Below are 17,648 nucleotides of genomic sequence, written 5' to 3'. Positions count from 1 at the left end.
TGTGTTTGTTTGATTTCAGGAGGAAATTAGTCGGAAGAGGAGGTGTTCTTATCTGAAACCATACATAATTTTATAAAATAACTCAGAAGATCGCTGTAGTTCATTTTGTAACCCAGCTGCTTATATTTACAGGGTTAGTGATGAGGAACACACGTTGTCAGTGGCAGATGGGGCACCGGAAGTTGCAAAATTCGATCACCTGTATTTATTGACCAGAGCGTTGTGTGAAATGTCCTGTGGTATTCCACAAGGTCATGTTGATATCATTTATTTGTTCAGTTACATTAAAAGTCGCTCTGTGTTAGTTCGATACAAAGAGTGATATGAATAATGGACACTTTAATTAAGGTCCCTAACAATCCCTAACCCTAACCCTAAACTACACCACTGCTACAATGAGGTGCTAACCCATAACAGCTCCAGTGGTGTCCATTTCCTCCTGCCGGCTGTCTTTTCAAGCTGTCACATGGACTTTCCCTAGTTGTCAGCTGCTCTGTTCACGGCAGACACTTGCTCGGCTAGATGTTAAATTACAATTAAAACACAAAGTACTTGTGCTATATCTCCGGAATAAGCAATCAACTAAGAAAACCAACCCCAAAAGGTGGGAGGTGTGCGCTGGGATCGGAGGGATTCACATCGGGGAGACATTACTGGGAGGTGGAGGTGGCGGGGAGTCGGGGCTGGAGTCTGGGAGTCGCAGCAGAGTCTGTGGAGAGGAAGAGACCAGGCACACTGACCCCGGAGACTGGAGTCTGGAGCATCAGGCGATGGGATGATGTGTTTAATGCACTCACCTCCACTCAATCCCGTCTCCGCGCCCGTCGCATCCCCGGAAGGGTGGGTGTTTATCTCAGTTACGAGTCCCGGACAGTTCATTTTACGACGCGGACACATAGCCCCATCTCCACACCTTCACTGGGAATAAATTCATGGGGAAATGTTAACCTTGAGATGAGATGAGAATCTGCTCCCGTTTCCGCTGCTGATATGTAAAAGGGTCGGGTCCCGGGACCGGCGTCAGGAGCGGGGCTCAGGTACTCTGGGGCAGAAACCCGGTGGACAACAGGTCGGCGCTGAACGAACGGCTCCCATTTAATCCACAAATTCCGCGTCGTGAAACAAACCCCAGTGAGCGCGGAAATAAAACCAGAGGGAATGTAAATGTGGGAAGAGTGAAATAAACAGCAACTGAAATCAGAGCTATCTGTCCGTCGATCCGTTCATTTTAACACGTTAACCGCGTCCGGCAAAGGAACAGAAATTACTTTGGTGAAAATATAAAGATTGAAACGATCGCCGCGGGCGGCGGGTCCTGAGCTCCGGGCTTCCCCGGGTCCTAAAGTCCGCTGACTCGGTTTGAAGGTTGCAAGAGCCGACTGGCAAAATAAAACCCCGGTAAACGTGACCATGTGGTGGTGCAGAAAAAGTGGAGCGGATGATTTGGAAATTACTAAAGGAGGGGTAAGCTGAATGCCGAGAATGCAAGGCAGGTTTGTTAATTACGTGAAAATATTGAATCTATCGTTGAGTCTTGAAGCCGTGGGGAGCCGTGCGGAGATGCAACACATTTCTATGTTCGTGAACCTCACTGACCAGCAGCTCAACGTACGATATTGATCGAGCACCAAAGGAACTAAAGCAATCTTGAAACTGATTGAAGGTAGACACAAAATGCTGGAGTAACTCAGCGGGTGACGCAGCATCTATGGAGAGAAGGAATGGGTGACGTTTTGGGACGAGACCCATAGAAGGATCTCGACTCAAAACGCCACCCATTCCTTCTCTCCATAGATGCTGCCCCACCCGCTAAATTTCTCCATCATTTTGTGTCTACCTTCGATTTTATCCGGCATCTGCAGTTCTTTCTTACATCTGAAACTGATTGGTTTGTTGGAACGTTCATTCTTATCGGTTCCCTCGTATGTATTGATTATTGATTAATAATGGGTGAAATGTAGTATTGGCATGACTGAGATATTTGCAATCGTCTTCAGTCAGGACTGTCAGGTGATGCATCCCAGCATGTATCGCCTCAAGACTTGAATTCAGTTCTTTGGTCCATGTTAGGGCCAAGTCTCAAGACGATTTTTTATCCCTTCAGTTTTAAGACCAACCATCTTCAGGTAGCCCCGACATCCCCCCTGTCTCGAATCAACATGGCTTCAAAACAACAGCTTGAGAGATTAAGGGAAGATCTCATTTGTCCCATCTGTTTAGACTTATTCACCGATCCGGTGTCACCAGACTGCGGCCACAACTTCTGCCGCTCCTGTATCACGCAGTTATGGGAACATGAAGATAGAAACTCCTGTCCGGAATGTAAAGAGGTATTTGCAGAGCGCACCCTCAGGGTTAGTCGGGCCTTGGCGAGTCTGGCTGAGAAAGCTCGAACACTGAACCTGCATCTCAAAGAGAAGGAAAGTAAACTTCACTGCGAGAAACATCAGGAGCAACTGAAGCTGTTTTGTGAAACGGACAAGAAACTGATCTGTGTGGTTTGTTCAGCTGGGCGGGAACACAAGTCTCACAGCTTCATGCCGGTCGATGAAGCTGGTGAAATCTACAAGGTAAAATAAATCGGATTGTGATCACTTCCCTGTTTCATGACAATGTTTGTAACTGATTCTATTTTTCACAATTCCAATCTAAGGCTGAGATCAAATCTTCCTTAGAATCTCTCACTCAAAATAAATTGGCGTTGGAACAAATGGAACAGCAACAGAAGCAAAAGATCTGTGGAGTTCTGGTAAGGTCTCCTCCTTCCAGAGTCGAAATCTTTTTATTTTTATGTTTTAATATTTTTATTAGAAGTACAGTAAAGTACAGTAATACACATCACATATATCTTATTACATTTGTTGTACCACTTCATTGTTTGAGCTTTAAGAAAGATAGAAATAAAAGAAGGAAAGGAAAAAAGAGTCATGAAGGTGCAGGAAAGTGTTGGGAAAAGAAAGCCCCTTAGAAAAGAAGTTAGAGAAGGAAGTAAAGAAAGGAAATAGACCCTAGAAAAGAAAGGGGGAAAAAAAGAGAAACAATCGCTCTATTATAACACAAAACTCCGCAAACAAGAGTATACCAAGCGTATTTTTTACCCCCCTCCCCCCCGTTACCAGATCCTGGCACCATTTATTTTTTAAATTACTATTGCACCTTATGCTTGTAGTAGTTCCATAAATGCAGACCACGTCTTTTGGAAGTGGTCTGCTTTGCCTGCTAGGAGTCTCATCTCTTCCAGGTGTAATGTTTCGAACATGTTTGAGATCCACATTTTTATTGTTGGTATAGGAGCATTTTTCCAGAATTTGAGAATAAGCTTTTTTCCCATTATTAGCCCGTAATTAAGTAGGTTCTTTTGAAACACGTTTAGTTCGGGGTTACCTTCCGTTATTCCAAAAATAATCCATTCTGCTTTTGATACAAGTTTTATTTTAAATAATTTTGTGAAGATTTCAAATATTCTGTTGCAGAATTTTTGGATTTTTATACAAAAAAACAAAAGAGTGCGCTATGGTAGCTTCTTGAGACTTACATTTATCACAAATGGGTGAGACATTGGGGAAAAGTTTATTTATTTTGGTTTTTGAATAGAGTCGAAATCTAGAACAGATTTATTATCCGTATTGCATTGTAATAATATCTGTCTTTCCTTTGCCAGGAACAGTCACAGTATCTGCAGTCCCACAACAGCTCCCTGTTTGCTGAACTGCACCAGATTCTCTTCCATAGAGAACAACGCCTACTTAAATATCTCAGCGATGAGAAAGAGATGATTCTAAATACAATGGAGAAAAATATTCAAGAGATTCAAGTGTGTTTGAATCTTATGCAGCAGGAACTCCCAATTTTACAGAAACAACTGGGTCAAGTAAATGGTGTGACATTACTCCAGGTGAGAGGTCACATATCACTTTAGGTCAATGATAATGCAGTCACAGCCTGTTTACTAAAACGTTCCATGTCCTCTCCACTGAAGGTCCTCTAAGATTTAATTGTGGCTTTGAGTTTTGGTCTTGTCACAAACAGATATGATTTCCCGATAAGCATCTTAAGACATGTTTTTCCAAATGTAAGATTCACCATCAAATCATGCATTTCATTTAATACGGTAAATGAGTTCAGTATTTGCAGTATTCTCCTTTACTTGCATCCTTTCATATACCACAGTGCTCTTCTACTTTGCACTTTCTCCCGTGGTTCTACATCTTTACTGAACTTTCTTCTTCCCTAATAGTTGGGGATTTTCGGCAGACTGTCAAACGATTTGGAGAGGTCGGTCACGGCGACGCAGTGGTAGAGTTGCTGTGAATGCAGCATCGGAGACCCGGGTTCGATCCCGACTACGGGTGCTGTCTGTACGGAGTTTGTACGTTCTCCCCGTGACCTGTGTGGGTTTTCTCCGAGATCTTCAGTTTCCTCCCACACTCCAAAGAAGAAGTACAGGTTTGTGGGTTAATTGGGTTGGTAAATATGAAAATTGTCTCTTGTGGGTGTAGGATAGTGTTAAAGTGTGAGGGGCTCGCTGGTAGGCGCGGACCCGGTGGGCCGAAGTGCCTGTTTCCGCACTGTATCTCTAAACTAAACTAAAAGGTGGGAGGAGGGGGGTTGAGGGGTGGGGAGTGGGGGGGATTCTGCTGTTGGGATGTGGAAGGTTGTCACAATCAATTGAGATTTTGTGTTGTATTTATTTCAGGAAGTAGCTGGTCGGAAGCGAAGGTAGGATGTATTCTTTATTGAAACCCTGCACGATGTAGTGGAATAATTCACAAAGGTGTTGACGTTAATATTAAAACTAACTATCTAATATTCGCAGGGTTGGATGTGGGGCGCATACATTGTCGGTAGCAGAATGCCGGTTGAAACATTCGATCACCCGTTTTTGTTGAACGTACCTTTGAGAAAATGTTTGGCATCATTAAGCGAGGTAACATTGAGACAAATTCATCCATTGCTACATACATATTAGAGATCTGTGTGCACCAATGAAATGCAAAGAAGACAAAACATAATGGATATAGGTACAATTAATTTAGATTAGTTTATTATTTTCACGTGTGAAGTGAAAAGCTTTTTTTTGTTAGATTAAATTAAATATTTATCCTAGTCCCAAAACAAACCTGCATGGAAACATGACTGTCAAATTGTCAGTGGGCGACGTCAGGTCCATGAACACAACACAACCTAAACTCACTTCATGAGGGAACCACACCTGTACACATTCACACTTCATAAACTTCACACATGAATTCAAATCCCAGGGCAGCAGTGAAGCAACTTCAATCCAATCAATTAATTCACTGGGTATCAAAAGTTCATAAGGTCGTAGGGGATAGGAGCAGAATTAGGCCATTCGGCCCATCAGGTCTACTCCATCATTCAATCATGGCTGATCTACAGTATCTCTCCCTGCAAACCCCATTCTTCTGCCTTTTCCCCATAACCCCTGACATCCCTCCTAATCAAGGATCTCTATCTCTGCCTTAAAAAATGTCCATTGACTTGGCCTCTAGTGCCTTCTGTGGTAAAAATGTCCACAGATTTAACTAAATAAATTCCTCCTCATCTACTTCCTAAAGAAACGCCCTTTAAATCTGAGACTTCTGAGTCTCTCCCACGTGGAAACATCCTTTCCACATCCATTCTATCCACGCCGTTCACTATTCAGGAAGTTTTAATGAGGTCCCCCCTTATTCCTCTAAACTCCAGCGAGTACAGGCCCAGTACCGTCAAATATTCATGCCATTGGGTTAACTGTTATTATCATAACAATGCACTGATGTTACCAGCAATGTAAATCTGTGCCCTACACCCACTCAATGGTACTTTATATGTCACATGTGCAACTGTACAGTGAAATTATTTTTGCATATTTACTCATGCAGCCGCCGCCATGTTTTAGCGACATTTCCAAAGTCTGGTCCGCCCGCACGCGCTGTTTACTGGAGCAGTTCCCAATCCAGGCAAATCCCAGGCTCCTGCAATGCCTTCCTCTGTCACCTTCAACCAGATTGGCCCGTGAACTGACATCCCTCTCATTGCCCGGACATCTTTAGGGTCCCTGGGCACTTCCTGCAGCCAACCTTGAAGGTGTTGGAGGCATTACTACAGGTCTCCCTCCTACCGGCCCTTGCTCCACGCGTCCGACGTCTCCAGCGACTCACCCCCCCAACCCCCCCCCCCCACCCCCTCCTCTTTATCATTTCCTCTCCCTCCCCGGGACAGCATGGAGCCTTAGGCCATTAGTCTCCTTGCTGGCTGACTCTGATCTGCCCTTTGTGAGCCTCACAGTAATTGTGAAACCGCAACAGGGAGGCAGTGCATTAAGACTTGGTAGGCCATAATTAGTGTGTAGAAAGGAACTGCAGATGCTGGTTTATAGCGAAGGTATACACAAAGTGCTGGAGTAACTCAGCGAGTCGGGCAGCACTGAGTCTAAAGAAGGGTCCCGAACTGAAACCTCACTCATCCATTTGCTCCAGAGATGCTGCCTGTACTTTGTACTTATCATCATGCACTAATTAGTATTGACTACGCACCAAATTCAGTAAGTATCACTATTCAGTAAAATGCCCAGCCCTGTCTTCCTTGAAAAGTTCCCTCACAGATGTGTTCAAGGAGGATTTCGGGTAAAGCCGCCGCGAGTACACTCTGCAATTTAGAAGGATGAGAGGGGTTCTTATTGAAACATATATGATTATTAAGGATTTGGACACGCTAGATGCAGGAAGCATGTTCCCGATGTTGGGGAAGTCCGGAACCAGGGGCCACAGTTTAAGAATAAGAGGTATGCGATTTAGAATGGAGATAAGGAAACACTTTTTCCCCAGAGAGTTGTGAGTCTGTGGAATTCTCTGCATCAGAGGGCAGTGGAGGCCGGTTCTCTGGAAACTTTCAAGAAATAGCTAGAAAGGACTTTTGAAGGTCGCTGAGTCAGGGGATATGGGGTGACGGCAGGAAAGGGGTACTGATTGTGGATGATCAGCCATGATCACATTGAATGGTGGTGCTGGCTCGAAGGGCCGCATGGCCTACTCCTGCACCTATTGTCTATTGAGATGTCCACCCTTACTTCCCACTCTAACCTGGAATCCAAACTGAAAAAGTGTCCAGACCCAAAGTGCCATCTGGCTATTCGCTCCTCACACGCTGCCTGACACGCTGAGTTCCTCCAATACTATGTTTTATGCTTAACATTACAACACTACCATGTCACGGATCCCCGGGACATAACACTTATACACCATTTATAGACACTAAAAGCTGGAAAAACTCAGCAGGAGAGGCACTATCTCTGGAGAGAAGGGATGGGTGACGTTTTGGGTCGAAACCATTCTTCAGTCTGAGAGATGCTGCCTGTCCTGCTGAGTTACTCCAACTTTTTTTGTCTATCTTCGGTTTAAACCAGCATCTGCAGTTCCTTCCTATACATACCATTTATTATCTCCACCCAGTTTCCCGCAACCGTGTTTAACAAACATAGGTGTAATTTCTCATGTATGCTCAGCAAATATTTGTTCGGCATAGAATTACATCTCTCTGCACTGTTAACCCACCAACCTGCTACGTACATTTCACAATGCACAGAGACGCAGAGCAACCCCACAAATCTCCACGTACATGTGATAATCATCTGCCCAGTTAGCATTACTCTAAGTTATAAAACTGAGAATGCCACACAGACAAATCCCCCAGATCCTCAATGTCGTGGAGTGCTGGAGTATTGCAGTACAGGAACTCACTGATGCTAAGCCAGTCCCATTTGCCCGGGTTAGGCCCCATATCCTGTTAAACCTTTCCTGTCCATGTACCCTGTCCAAAGAGAGTTCCTGTCCACGTACCCTGTACAGAGAGTTGTAAGTCTGTGGAATTCTCTGCCACAGAGGGCGGTGGAGGCTGGTTCTCTGGATACTTTCAAGAGAGAGCTAGATAGGGCTCTTGAAGATAGCGCAGGCAGGGGATATGGGGATAAGGCAGGAACGGGGTACTGATTGGAGATGATTAGCCATGATCACGTTGAATGGCTCGAAGGGCCGAATGGCCTACTCTGCACCTGTTGTCTATTGTCTATTGTCTAAATATAATTGAAAATGTGTTATTGTACCTGTCTTATCCAATGGCTGATTCCATATACCGGTTAGACACACAAAGTACTGGAATAACTCGGCAGGTCAGGCAGCATCTCTGGCGAAAAAGCATGGGTGACTGTTGGGCAGTTCTTCAGTCTGCCGTTCCATACACCTTTATGTGAAGACCTTGCCCCTGTGATCCATTTAAAGCTTCCTTCTCTCACCTTAATTGCCCTCCGGCCATTGATTCCCGTTATCTGGGGAAATTTCTACGGCATTAATTCTATCTTTTGCCTCGTGGTTTTGCATGCATCGACAATACGTGAATTGTGTGTGTGTGTGTGTGCGTGTGCGTGTGTGTGTGTGTGTATATGTGTGTGTGTGTGTGTGTGTGTGCGTGCGTGTGCATATGTGTGTGTGTGTGTGTTTGTGCGTGTGTGCATGTGCCTGTGTGTGTGTGTGCATGTGTGTGTGTGTGTGTGTGTATGTGTGTGTGTGTGTGTGTGTGCATGTGTGTGTGTGTGTGCGTGTGTGTGTGTGTTTGTGTGTGTGTGTGTGTGTGCGTGTGTGTGTGCATGTGTGTGTGTGGGGGTATATGTGTGTGTGTGTGTGCGTGTGTGTGTGTGTGTGTGTGTGCGTGGATGTGTGTGTGTGTGCGTGTGTGTGTGTGTGTGTGTGTGTGCGTATGTGTGGGCGTGTGTGCGTGGCCACTGTCTCCTACATTCCTTCATCCCTTCCCACCCACTGAGGTTCTCTGTCTCTCTCCGTTCACCCGCAGACTCTGTGACCTTGGACTTGGAAACAGCGTGTTCGAAACACGAGGTGTCCGAGGGTCGGAAGAGCGTGAGGTGGACCGGGACAGAGAGGAGTGTCCCTGACAACGGGAAGAGGTTTACAATCTGACCTTGTGTGCTGGGGCCGGAGGGATTCACCTCGGGGAGACATTACTGGGAGGTGGAGGTGATGGAGAACTGGGGCTGGTGTCTGCGAGTCGCCGCTGAGTCTCTAGTCAGGGAGAGAGACATCAACCTGAGGCAGGTGACTGGGCTCTGGTCCGTGGAGCAAGTTGGTGACGAGTTTCGTGTGAACTCCTCTCGGAAAACCCGTTTCCTCACCGATCCCATCCCAGAGTGGCTGGGAGTTTATCTCAGTTACGAGGCAGGAATAGTCTCATTTTACAGCGCGGAAACCAAGTCCCATCTCCACACCTTCAGTGGGAATAGGTTCACCGGGAAACTTTACCTTTTCTTCGGAACATGGGATGGAAACCAGTGTCTGAGAATCTGCTCCGGTTCCACTCTGGATCTGTAAATGTCTTTGGTCCCGGGTCCAAAGTCAGGAACAACTTCTATTTCAAGGTTCCTTGTCACCTTAATAATTAATATTTTTTGGGGGGTCAATTATGGGGCAGAAACCCCATTAACAACAGACCAACGCGAAACAAGTTACATTTAACCACCAAATAATTAATTGTAAAGCCACAAGGACCTTGGAAATAGAACAGCATCTTCCCCACCACCGATGTCAGGCTAACTGGTCTATAATTCTCTGTTTTCTCTCTCCCGCCTTTCTTAAAAAGTGGGATAACATTTGCAATACTCTAATCCACGGGAACGGATGCTGAATCTATAGGATATTGGAATATGGTCACCAATGCGTCCACGATTTCTAGAGCCACTTCCTTAAGTACCCTGGGATGCAGACCATCAGGCCCTGGGGATTTATCAGCCTTCAGTCACATCAGTCGACCCAACACCATTTCCTGCCTAATGTGGATTTCCTTCAGTTCCTGACACACCAGATCCTCTGCCCACTAGTACATCAGGAAGATTGTTGGTGTCCTGCTTAGTGAAGACGGATCCAAAGTACCTATTCAACTCATCTGACATTTCCTTGTTCCCCATAATAAATTCACCTTTTTCAGTCAAGGGTCCAACTTTGGTGTTAACTAATGTTTTCCTCTGCTATCCAAAATTTGCCGTTATTACTACTTTAATAATTGACTCCAGCATCTTCCCACCACCACTGTCAGACTAACTGGTCTATAATTCCCCGTCATCCCTACAACCTGAAATAGTAACATTTGCAGCTATGATAGTAACAGCCATACCTCCCACTCAGGTCGGCATGGAAAGACTGTTCTCCGCACTGAAAATAATTAAATCAGATTTAAGGGCTTCAATGAAAGAGGATCTGGTAGAAGCAATTCTGTTCCGAAGAATGTTGAACAAATTCAAGGTACACTTTGGTAACTTTGGCAACTTTTCTTTCTCTTCACTTCCCTAAAGAAGCTTTTACTACCCTCCTTTATATTCTTGGCTAGCTTGCCTTCGTACCTCATCTTTTCTCCCCATTTTGCCTTTTTGGTTATCTTCTGTTGCTCTTTAAACATTACCCATTCCTCCTGCTTCCCGTTCATCTTTGTTTCGTTGTACTTCTTCTCTTTTTATTTTGTACTGTCCAGGACATCCCTTACTCCCCTTGGAACCTTTCTTCCTCCTAGGAATTAACTGAACCTGCACCTTCTGTATTATTCCCAGAAATACCTGCCATTGTTGTTCCACTGTCATCCCTGCTAGGGTATATTTTCAGTCAACTTTGGACAGCTCCTGGCTCCTCCCTCATGGCTCCATAGTCCCCTTTGTTCAACTATAATACAGACACCTCGGATTTATCCTTCTCCCTCTCAAATTGTAGATTAAAACGTATCATATTAGTCTAGGCCTCCCTGATGCAGTTTGGCCTAGTTCTGCCCTCCTCGGCCTACCGAGTCCCAGCCTACAGCCGTCCCAGGACTGTTTGAGCCCAGTCCAGCGTGTTTGGTGGCTAGATTCAATTTGCACCCTTTATCCAGGCTACTGTTTGGGGGCCTGTAGATTACTCCCATTAGTCTTTTTACCCGTACAATTCCTCAGTCCTATCCATACTGACTCCACATCTCCCGATTCCATGTCATCCCTCGCAAGGGTCTGAATTTCAATCCTTACTAACAGAGCTACCCATCCCCTCTGCCCACCTGTCTGTCTTTTCAATAGTACGTATGCCCTTGACCATTCAGTTCCCAGCCCTGGCCCTCTTGCAGCCATGGCTCTGTAATTCCCACAACATCATACTTGACAATTTCTAACTGAGCCACAAGCTCGTCCACTTCATTTCTTATTATTTGTGCATTCATATATAATACTTTTCATCCATTACTCCTCTCACCTTTCACATCCATTCCTATTTCACTTGGCCTTACTCTCCTATCCCTTCCTGCCCCGTTAATTCTGGTGTTTTTCTTCACTTTTCCTGTCCCGTCTTTGCCTTTAACTCCATCCTTGTACCCTTGCACCGCGGCCTCCCGCCGCGAGTTGGCACTGCAGCTGGAGGACCAGAGAAGCTGCACTGCGGCCTCCCGCCGCCAGGTGGCGGTAAACTCGGAGGACCAGAGGGTGCCCCTTGACTCCGCTGCTCCTGCACCACGTGGGGGAGGACAATGAGAGCAGCTGCAGAGGCTGCAAACCTGAGATAAAACCTCAAGGGGCCAGACTACAAAATGCTGCAGTAACTCAGTGACACGGGCAGCATCTCTGGAGAGAAGGAATGGGCGACGTTTCAAGGTCGAGACCCGTCCTCAGATTGAGAGTCGCAGGAGTGATATCGATGGTGATATTGATATCGACGGCCTTAACACTGAGCACTCAGGAGGTACAGTGCGCTCTGCGTAGGATCAATCCACGCAAGGCTGCAGGCCCGGATGGAGTACAGGGAAGGGTACTAAAGGACTGTGGTGTACAGCTGGCAGAGGTATTCACGAGAATCTTCAATCAGTCTCTTTCTCTAGCAACGGTCCCCAAGTGCCTGAAAACAGCCACCATAGTGCCGGTGCCGAAAAAGTCCAAAATCACCAACCTCAACGACTACCGGCCGGTTGCCCTGACTCCAATCCCTATGAAGTGCTTCAAAAGGCTGGTCCTCTCCCATATTAAATCCAGCATCTCTGCCTCACTGGACTCCCATCAATTTGCATACAGGGCAAATAGATCGACAGAGGATGCCATCTCTCTGGCCCTTCACACTGTCCTGACTCACTTGGACAGACAGGGCACGTATGTGAGGATGCTCTTCATTGACTATAGCTCTGCATTCAATACGGTCATCCCCACCAAGCTCACCACCAAACTCCACCAGCTAGGCCTCAGCTCGCCGATATGCGATTGGATCCTGAACTTTCTCACGGAGCGACCGCAGGCAGTGAGACTGGGCCCGCACCTGTCCTCCACCATCACCCTGAGCACCGGCACACCACAGGACTGTGTACTAAGCCCCATGCTCTACTCCCTCTTCACTCACGACTGTGTCCCTGCATTCGACACCAACTCCATCGTGAAGTTTGCAGACGACACAACAGTGATTGGGCTGATCACCAACGGTGATGAAACAAACTACAGAGAGGAGGTGCACAACCTGGCGGACTGGTGCGCCAATAACAACTTGGCACTAAACACCTCCAAGACCAAGGAGCTGATTATTGACTTCAGGAGGTCCCATACTGGAGAACACGCCCCAATCTCCATTTACGGGGAAAGTGTGGAGAGAGTGTCCAGCTTTAAGTTCCTGGGCACTCACATTTCAGAAGACCTCACATGGTCCACAAACACCGCTGCGCTGGTCAAGAAGGCACAGCAACGACTGTTCTTCCTGAGGACATTAAAAAAGACTGGTCTGCCCCAACAGCTGCTGACAACGTTCTACCGCTGCACCACAGAGAGCATACTAACGTATGGAATCTCTGTGTGGTATCTCAGCTGCACGGAGGCTGAGAGGAGAGCTCTTCAGCGCGTCGTCAACAGAGCGCGGCGGATCATCGGGACAGAGCTACCAGCCTTGGAGGGCATCTACCACACGTGGTGCCTCAGGAAGGCCCTCAGCATCCATAAGGACTCATCACACCCCTGTCACGGTCTGTTTCAACTACTTCCCTCCGGCAGACGTTACAAGGCCTTCTACGCCTGAACCTCCAGACTCAGGAACAGATTTATCCCAAGAGCTATAGCGGCTCTGAACCGGCCCTAATGAGTGCCCCCCCCCACCCACCCCTTTGGACAGTCTACCTCAGATGATCACGTCAATCAATTCAGCTTGCTTATTTATGTATTGTATTTATTTACCTTTCTTGTACATCAGTGGAGCTGCACACTAAATCTCGTTGCACTGACGTGCAATGACAATAAAATATATTGTTATTATATTATTATTATGTGGAGTTAAAAGCTTCTACATAGAAACATGGACAATAGGTGCAGGAGGAGGCCATTCGGCCCTTCAAGCCAGCACCGCCAGTCAATATGATCACGGCTGATCTTCCACAATCAATACCCCATTCTTGCTTTCTCCTCATATTCCTTGATTCCGTTAGCCCCAAGAGCATAATCTAACTCTTGAAAACATCCTGTGAATTGGCCTCTACTGCTTTCTGTGGCGGAATATTCCACAGGTTCACAACTCTCTGGGTGAAAACATTTTTCCTCATCTCAGTCCTAACTTACCTACCTCTTATTTTTAAACTGAGGAACCTGGTTCTGATTACCCTAACATTGGGAACATGTCACCCATTCCATCTCCAGAAATACTGCCTGACCCGCTGAGTTACTCCAGCATTTTGTGCCTAATCTTTGATTATAAATTGTAAGCACAGGTTACATGGAGAAAACCTGTAGCCCTTAAAATGAAACAGAAGGATTCTAGTGATCCATTGAAGGTGTTCAACATCCTTGAGGAATTGGAATGAGCTGACAAAGACAAGATTTCCTCTGGTTACCAGAACAAGTTGACACGTGGAACTCGGGAAACCGATTAGCCATTAGATTTGGAGATTATCCAGGAGTTTACAGAATTATGTGGATTGTTATGCAGAATTATGTTTAATTAAAGTGAGAACCAGTCTTCAAGAACAAACCCCTGTTCACAATTAACTTCTACAGAAATTTAAAAGCTATTGAAACCAGTAATTGGGTGTGGTACCAAGATAGACTCAAAGCGCTGGAGTAACTCAGCGGGTCAGGCAGCATCTCTGGAGAAAATGGATAGGTGATGTTTCAGGTCGGGACCCTTCCTTGGACTGAGCTACTCCAGCACTTTGTGTCTATCTCTGGTATAAATCAGCATCTGACGTTCCTCCTTATTACAGACACAAAATGCTGGAATTATTCAGTGGGTCAGGCAGCATCTCAAAAGAAAAAGGATAGGTGACGTTTTGGGTCGGGACCCTTCGTCACCTAATGGACTCCTTTTCACCCAGAGATGCTACTTGACCTATTGAGTTACTCCAGTACTTTGTGTCATATCTTTGTTATAAGCCAGCATCTGCAAGGTGACAAATTAACGTTTGTGCCAATCGACCCAAGTGATGAGGTCACTATAAACGACAAAGAAGGAATGGATGAGACACTATTGGTGAGGCAGCCATTGCTGGCGCCACCCGGTGGATATGATATGTATAATTGTACATTGTAGATGAATGCAATGAAATCATATACAAGTACACCAGACTGATAGAAGAAAAATTATCAGTGTGCAGAATATATTTTTTTTTCAGCAAGGTGGTGTAACAGTTGCAGAGAACTGTCTAATATCTAATGCTGTATGTTGAGTGGATCGGTACTATACCTGAGATGGACACAAAATGCTGGAGTAACTCAGCGGGACAGGCAGTAGCTCTGGAGAAAAGGAATATGTGACGTTTCGGGTCGGGACCCTTCTTCAGTACTATACCCCAGTTTGGGGAAGAACTGTTTTAGCAATTGGTGTACAGTTATAAGAGAGAACCATAGTACCTATCCGGAATTAACTGTTTCTCAATACACTGATAAAAGTCAGAAGCTGTTATCCTTGCGACCCTGTGAAACTTCCTCGATTATTTCCTAAAGCTCCTTTCATTTTATTCATGTTTCCGGAGGACACCAAGTTACGCTCAAAGATTCCTCTTAAAACCAGGTTCAAAGCCGTGACATAATATAAATATCCGACTGTGTTTCCCTATCTTTGACGTACTTAAAAAAAAAGACCCACCCTTCACAAATTAATCCCCTCCCAACAGTATGCACCCCCTCCCATGGTATGGAGTTTTTGCATTTTTCATCTTGAAATTGTGCCATCTGGTGCATACTGTAGCAAGTCCTTTAACTTGCACTGGAATGCCTCAAATTCAAGAGCTTCAAATTCCTGGGCGTGCATATTTCCAAAGATCTCTCCTACTGGAATTAGGGCTCAACACCCCCCTATGTGCCTGGGCCCTGGACTTTCTCACCGCCAGGCCCCAGGTAGTCAAGATGGAAGGGAATACATCGAAGTCCCTCACCCTGAGCACAGGATCGCCCCAGGGTTGCGTCCTCAGCCCCCTATTGTACTCCCTGTACACACATGACTGTGTGGTAAGGTTCAGCTCCAACTCAATAATCAAGTTTTCTGATGACACTGTGGTGGTGGGCCTGATCTCAGACAACGATGAGAAGGCCTACCGGGAGGAGGTGGCTGATCTGGCACTCTGGTGTCAGGACAACAGCCTCCTCTTGAACATCAAAAAAACTAAGGAGCTGATCATGGACTTTAGGAGGGCACATCATCCGAGGACGTACACTCCATTGAGGATAAATGGGGATACTGTGGATAAGGTGAGCTGTTTTAAATACCTGGGAGTCCACAACTCTGAGGATATGACATGGACATCACATGCCGCAGCACTCATGAGTAAGGCAAGGCAGCGCCTTTACCACCTCATGCAATTGAAGAAATTCAGAGTGTCTCCGAGGATCCTCCAGTGCTTCTACCCAGCGGCTGTGGAAAGCATCTTGTCCGGAAATATTACAATATGGGTTGGGAATTCCTCTGCCCAGGACAAGAAGGCTCTGCAGAGAGTAGTGCGTTCGGCCGAACGTACTGTGGGAACTTCACTCGCCCCTCTGCAGGAACTATACATCAGAAGGTGCAACTCCAGAGCCAATAAGATCATGGGACACCCCTTCCACCCCTGCAACGGACTGTTCCAGCTTCTACGGTCAGGCAAACGCCTCCATTGCCATGTTGTGAGAACGGAGAGGTTGAGAAGGAGTTTTTTCCCAGAGGCCATTAGGACTGTAAACTCCTATCTCAACAGGGACTAACTTTACTGTACCACCTACTGCTTTTTTTTTTAAATTGCTGTTTTTTTTCCCTTTTTCCTTACGCCCACAATAGTTAATATGTAAAAGAATATGTGATTCTGTTCCATTGTTTGTAGTTTGTTTGGTTGTTTGTTTGTTTGTCTTTTTGCCCAAAGTCCGCGAGCATTGCCACTTTTCATTTCACTGCACATTTCATATGTGTATGTGACGAATAAACTTGACTTGACTTGACTTGACTTGACTTGACTCTGGGTGAAAAAGTGTTTTCACCCAGCATGGAGCCTTAGGCCTATAGTCTCCTTGCTGGTTGACTCTGATCTGCCCTTTGTGAGCCTCACAGTAATTGTGAAACCGCAACAGGGAGGCAGTGCATTAAGACTTGGTAGGCCATAATTAGTGTGTAGAAAGGAACTGCAGATGCTGGTTTATAGCGAAGGTATACACAAAGTGCTGGAGTAACTCAGCGAGTCGGGCAGCACTGAGTCTGAAGAAGGGTCCCGAACTGAAACCTCACTCATCCATTTACTCCAGAGATGCTGCCTGTACTTTGTACTTATCATCATGCACTAATTAGTATTGACTACGCACCAAATTCAGTAAGTATCACTATTCAGTAAAATGCCCAGCCCTGTCTTCCTTGAAAAGTTCCCTCACAGATGTGTTCAAGGAGGATTTCGGGTAAAGCCGCCACGAGTACACTCTGCAATTTAGAAGGATGAGATGGTTTCTTATGGAAACATATAAGATTATTAAGGATTTGGACACGCTAGAGGCAGGAAACATGTTCCCGATGTTGGGGAAGTCCGGAACCAGGGGCCACAGTTTAATAATAAGAGGTATGCGATTTAGAATGGAGATAAGGAAACACTTTTTCCCCAGAGAGTTGTGAGTCTGTGGAATTCTCTGCATCAGAGGGCGGTGGAGGCCGGTTCTCTGGACACTTTCAAGAAATAGCTAGAAAGGACTTTTGAAGGTCGCTGAGTCAGGGGATATGGGGTGACGGCAGGAAAGGGGTACTGATTGTGGATGATCAGCCATGATCACATTGAATGGTGGTGCTGGCTCGAAGGGCCGCATGGCCTACTCCTGCCCCTATTGTCTATTGAGATGTCCACCCTTACTTCCCACTCTAACCTGGAATCCAAACTGAAAAAGTGTCCAGACCCAAAGTGCCATCTGGCTATTCCCTCCTCACACGCTGCCTGACACGCTGAGTTCCTCCAATACTATGTTTTATGCTTAACATTACAACACTACCATGTCACGGATCCCCGGGACATAACACTTATACACCATTTATAGACACTAAAAGCTGGAATAACTCAGCAGGAGAGGCACTATCTCTGGAGAGAAGGGATGGGTGACGTTTTGGGTCGAAACCATTCTTCAGTCTGAGAGATGCTGCCTGTCCTGCTGAGTTACTCCAACTTTTTTT

At 45.9% G+C, this 17,648-nt stretch overlaps 1 protein-coding gene across 1 annotated transcript in view; it reads left to right on the top strand.

Moving 5' to 3' along the window:
- The first annotated feature begins 2,159 nt into the window (after window positions 1-2,159).
- The window catches only part of LOC116982288 (E3 ubiquitin-protein ligase TRIM11-like), a 17,318-nt gene continuing 1,829 nt past the window's right edge, over window positions 2,160-17,648 (top strand). The window contains 5 exon segments of the mRNA XM_033035560.1: window positions 2,160-2,424; window positions 2,509-2,570; window positions 2,654-2,749; window positions 3,662-3,878; window positions 8,848-9,282. Of these exon segments, the coding sequence (XP_032891451.1) occupies window positions 2,160-2,424; window positions 2,509-2,570; window positions 2,654-2,749; window positions 3,662-3,878; window positions 8,848-9,282 (1,075 nt within the window).

This window comes from Amblyraja radiata, chromosome 16 (genome assembly GCF_010909765.2).
Source record: "Amblyraja radiata isolate CabotCenter1 chromosome 16, sAmbRad1.1.pri, whole genome shotgun sequence".
NCBI classification, from domain to species: domain Eukaryota; kingdom Metazoa; phylum Chordata; class Chondrichthyes; order Rajiformes; family Rajidae; genus Amblyraja; species Amblyraja radiata.
The sequence above is the reverse complement of the archived record's forward strand: the minus strand, read 5'-3'. Positions and strand labels throughout refer to the sequence as shown.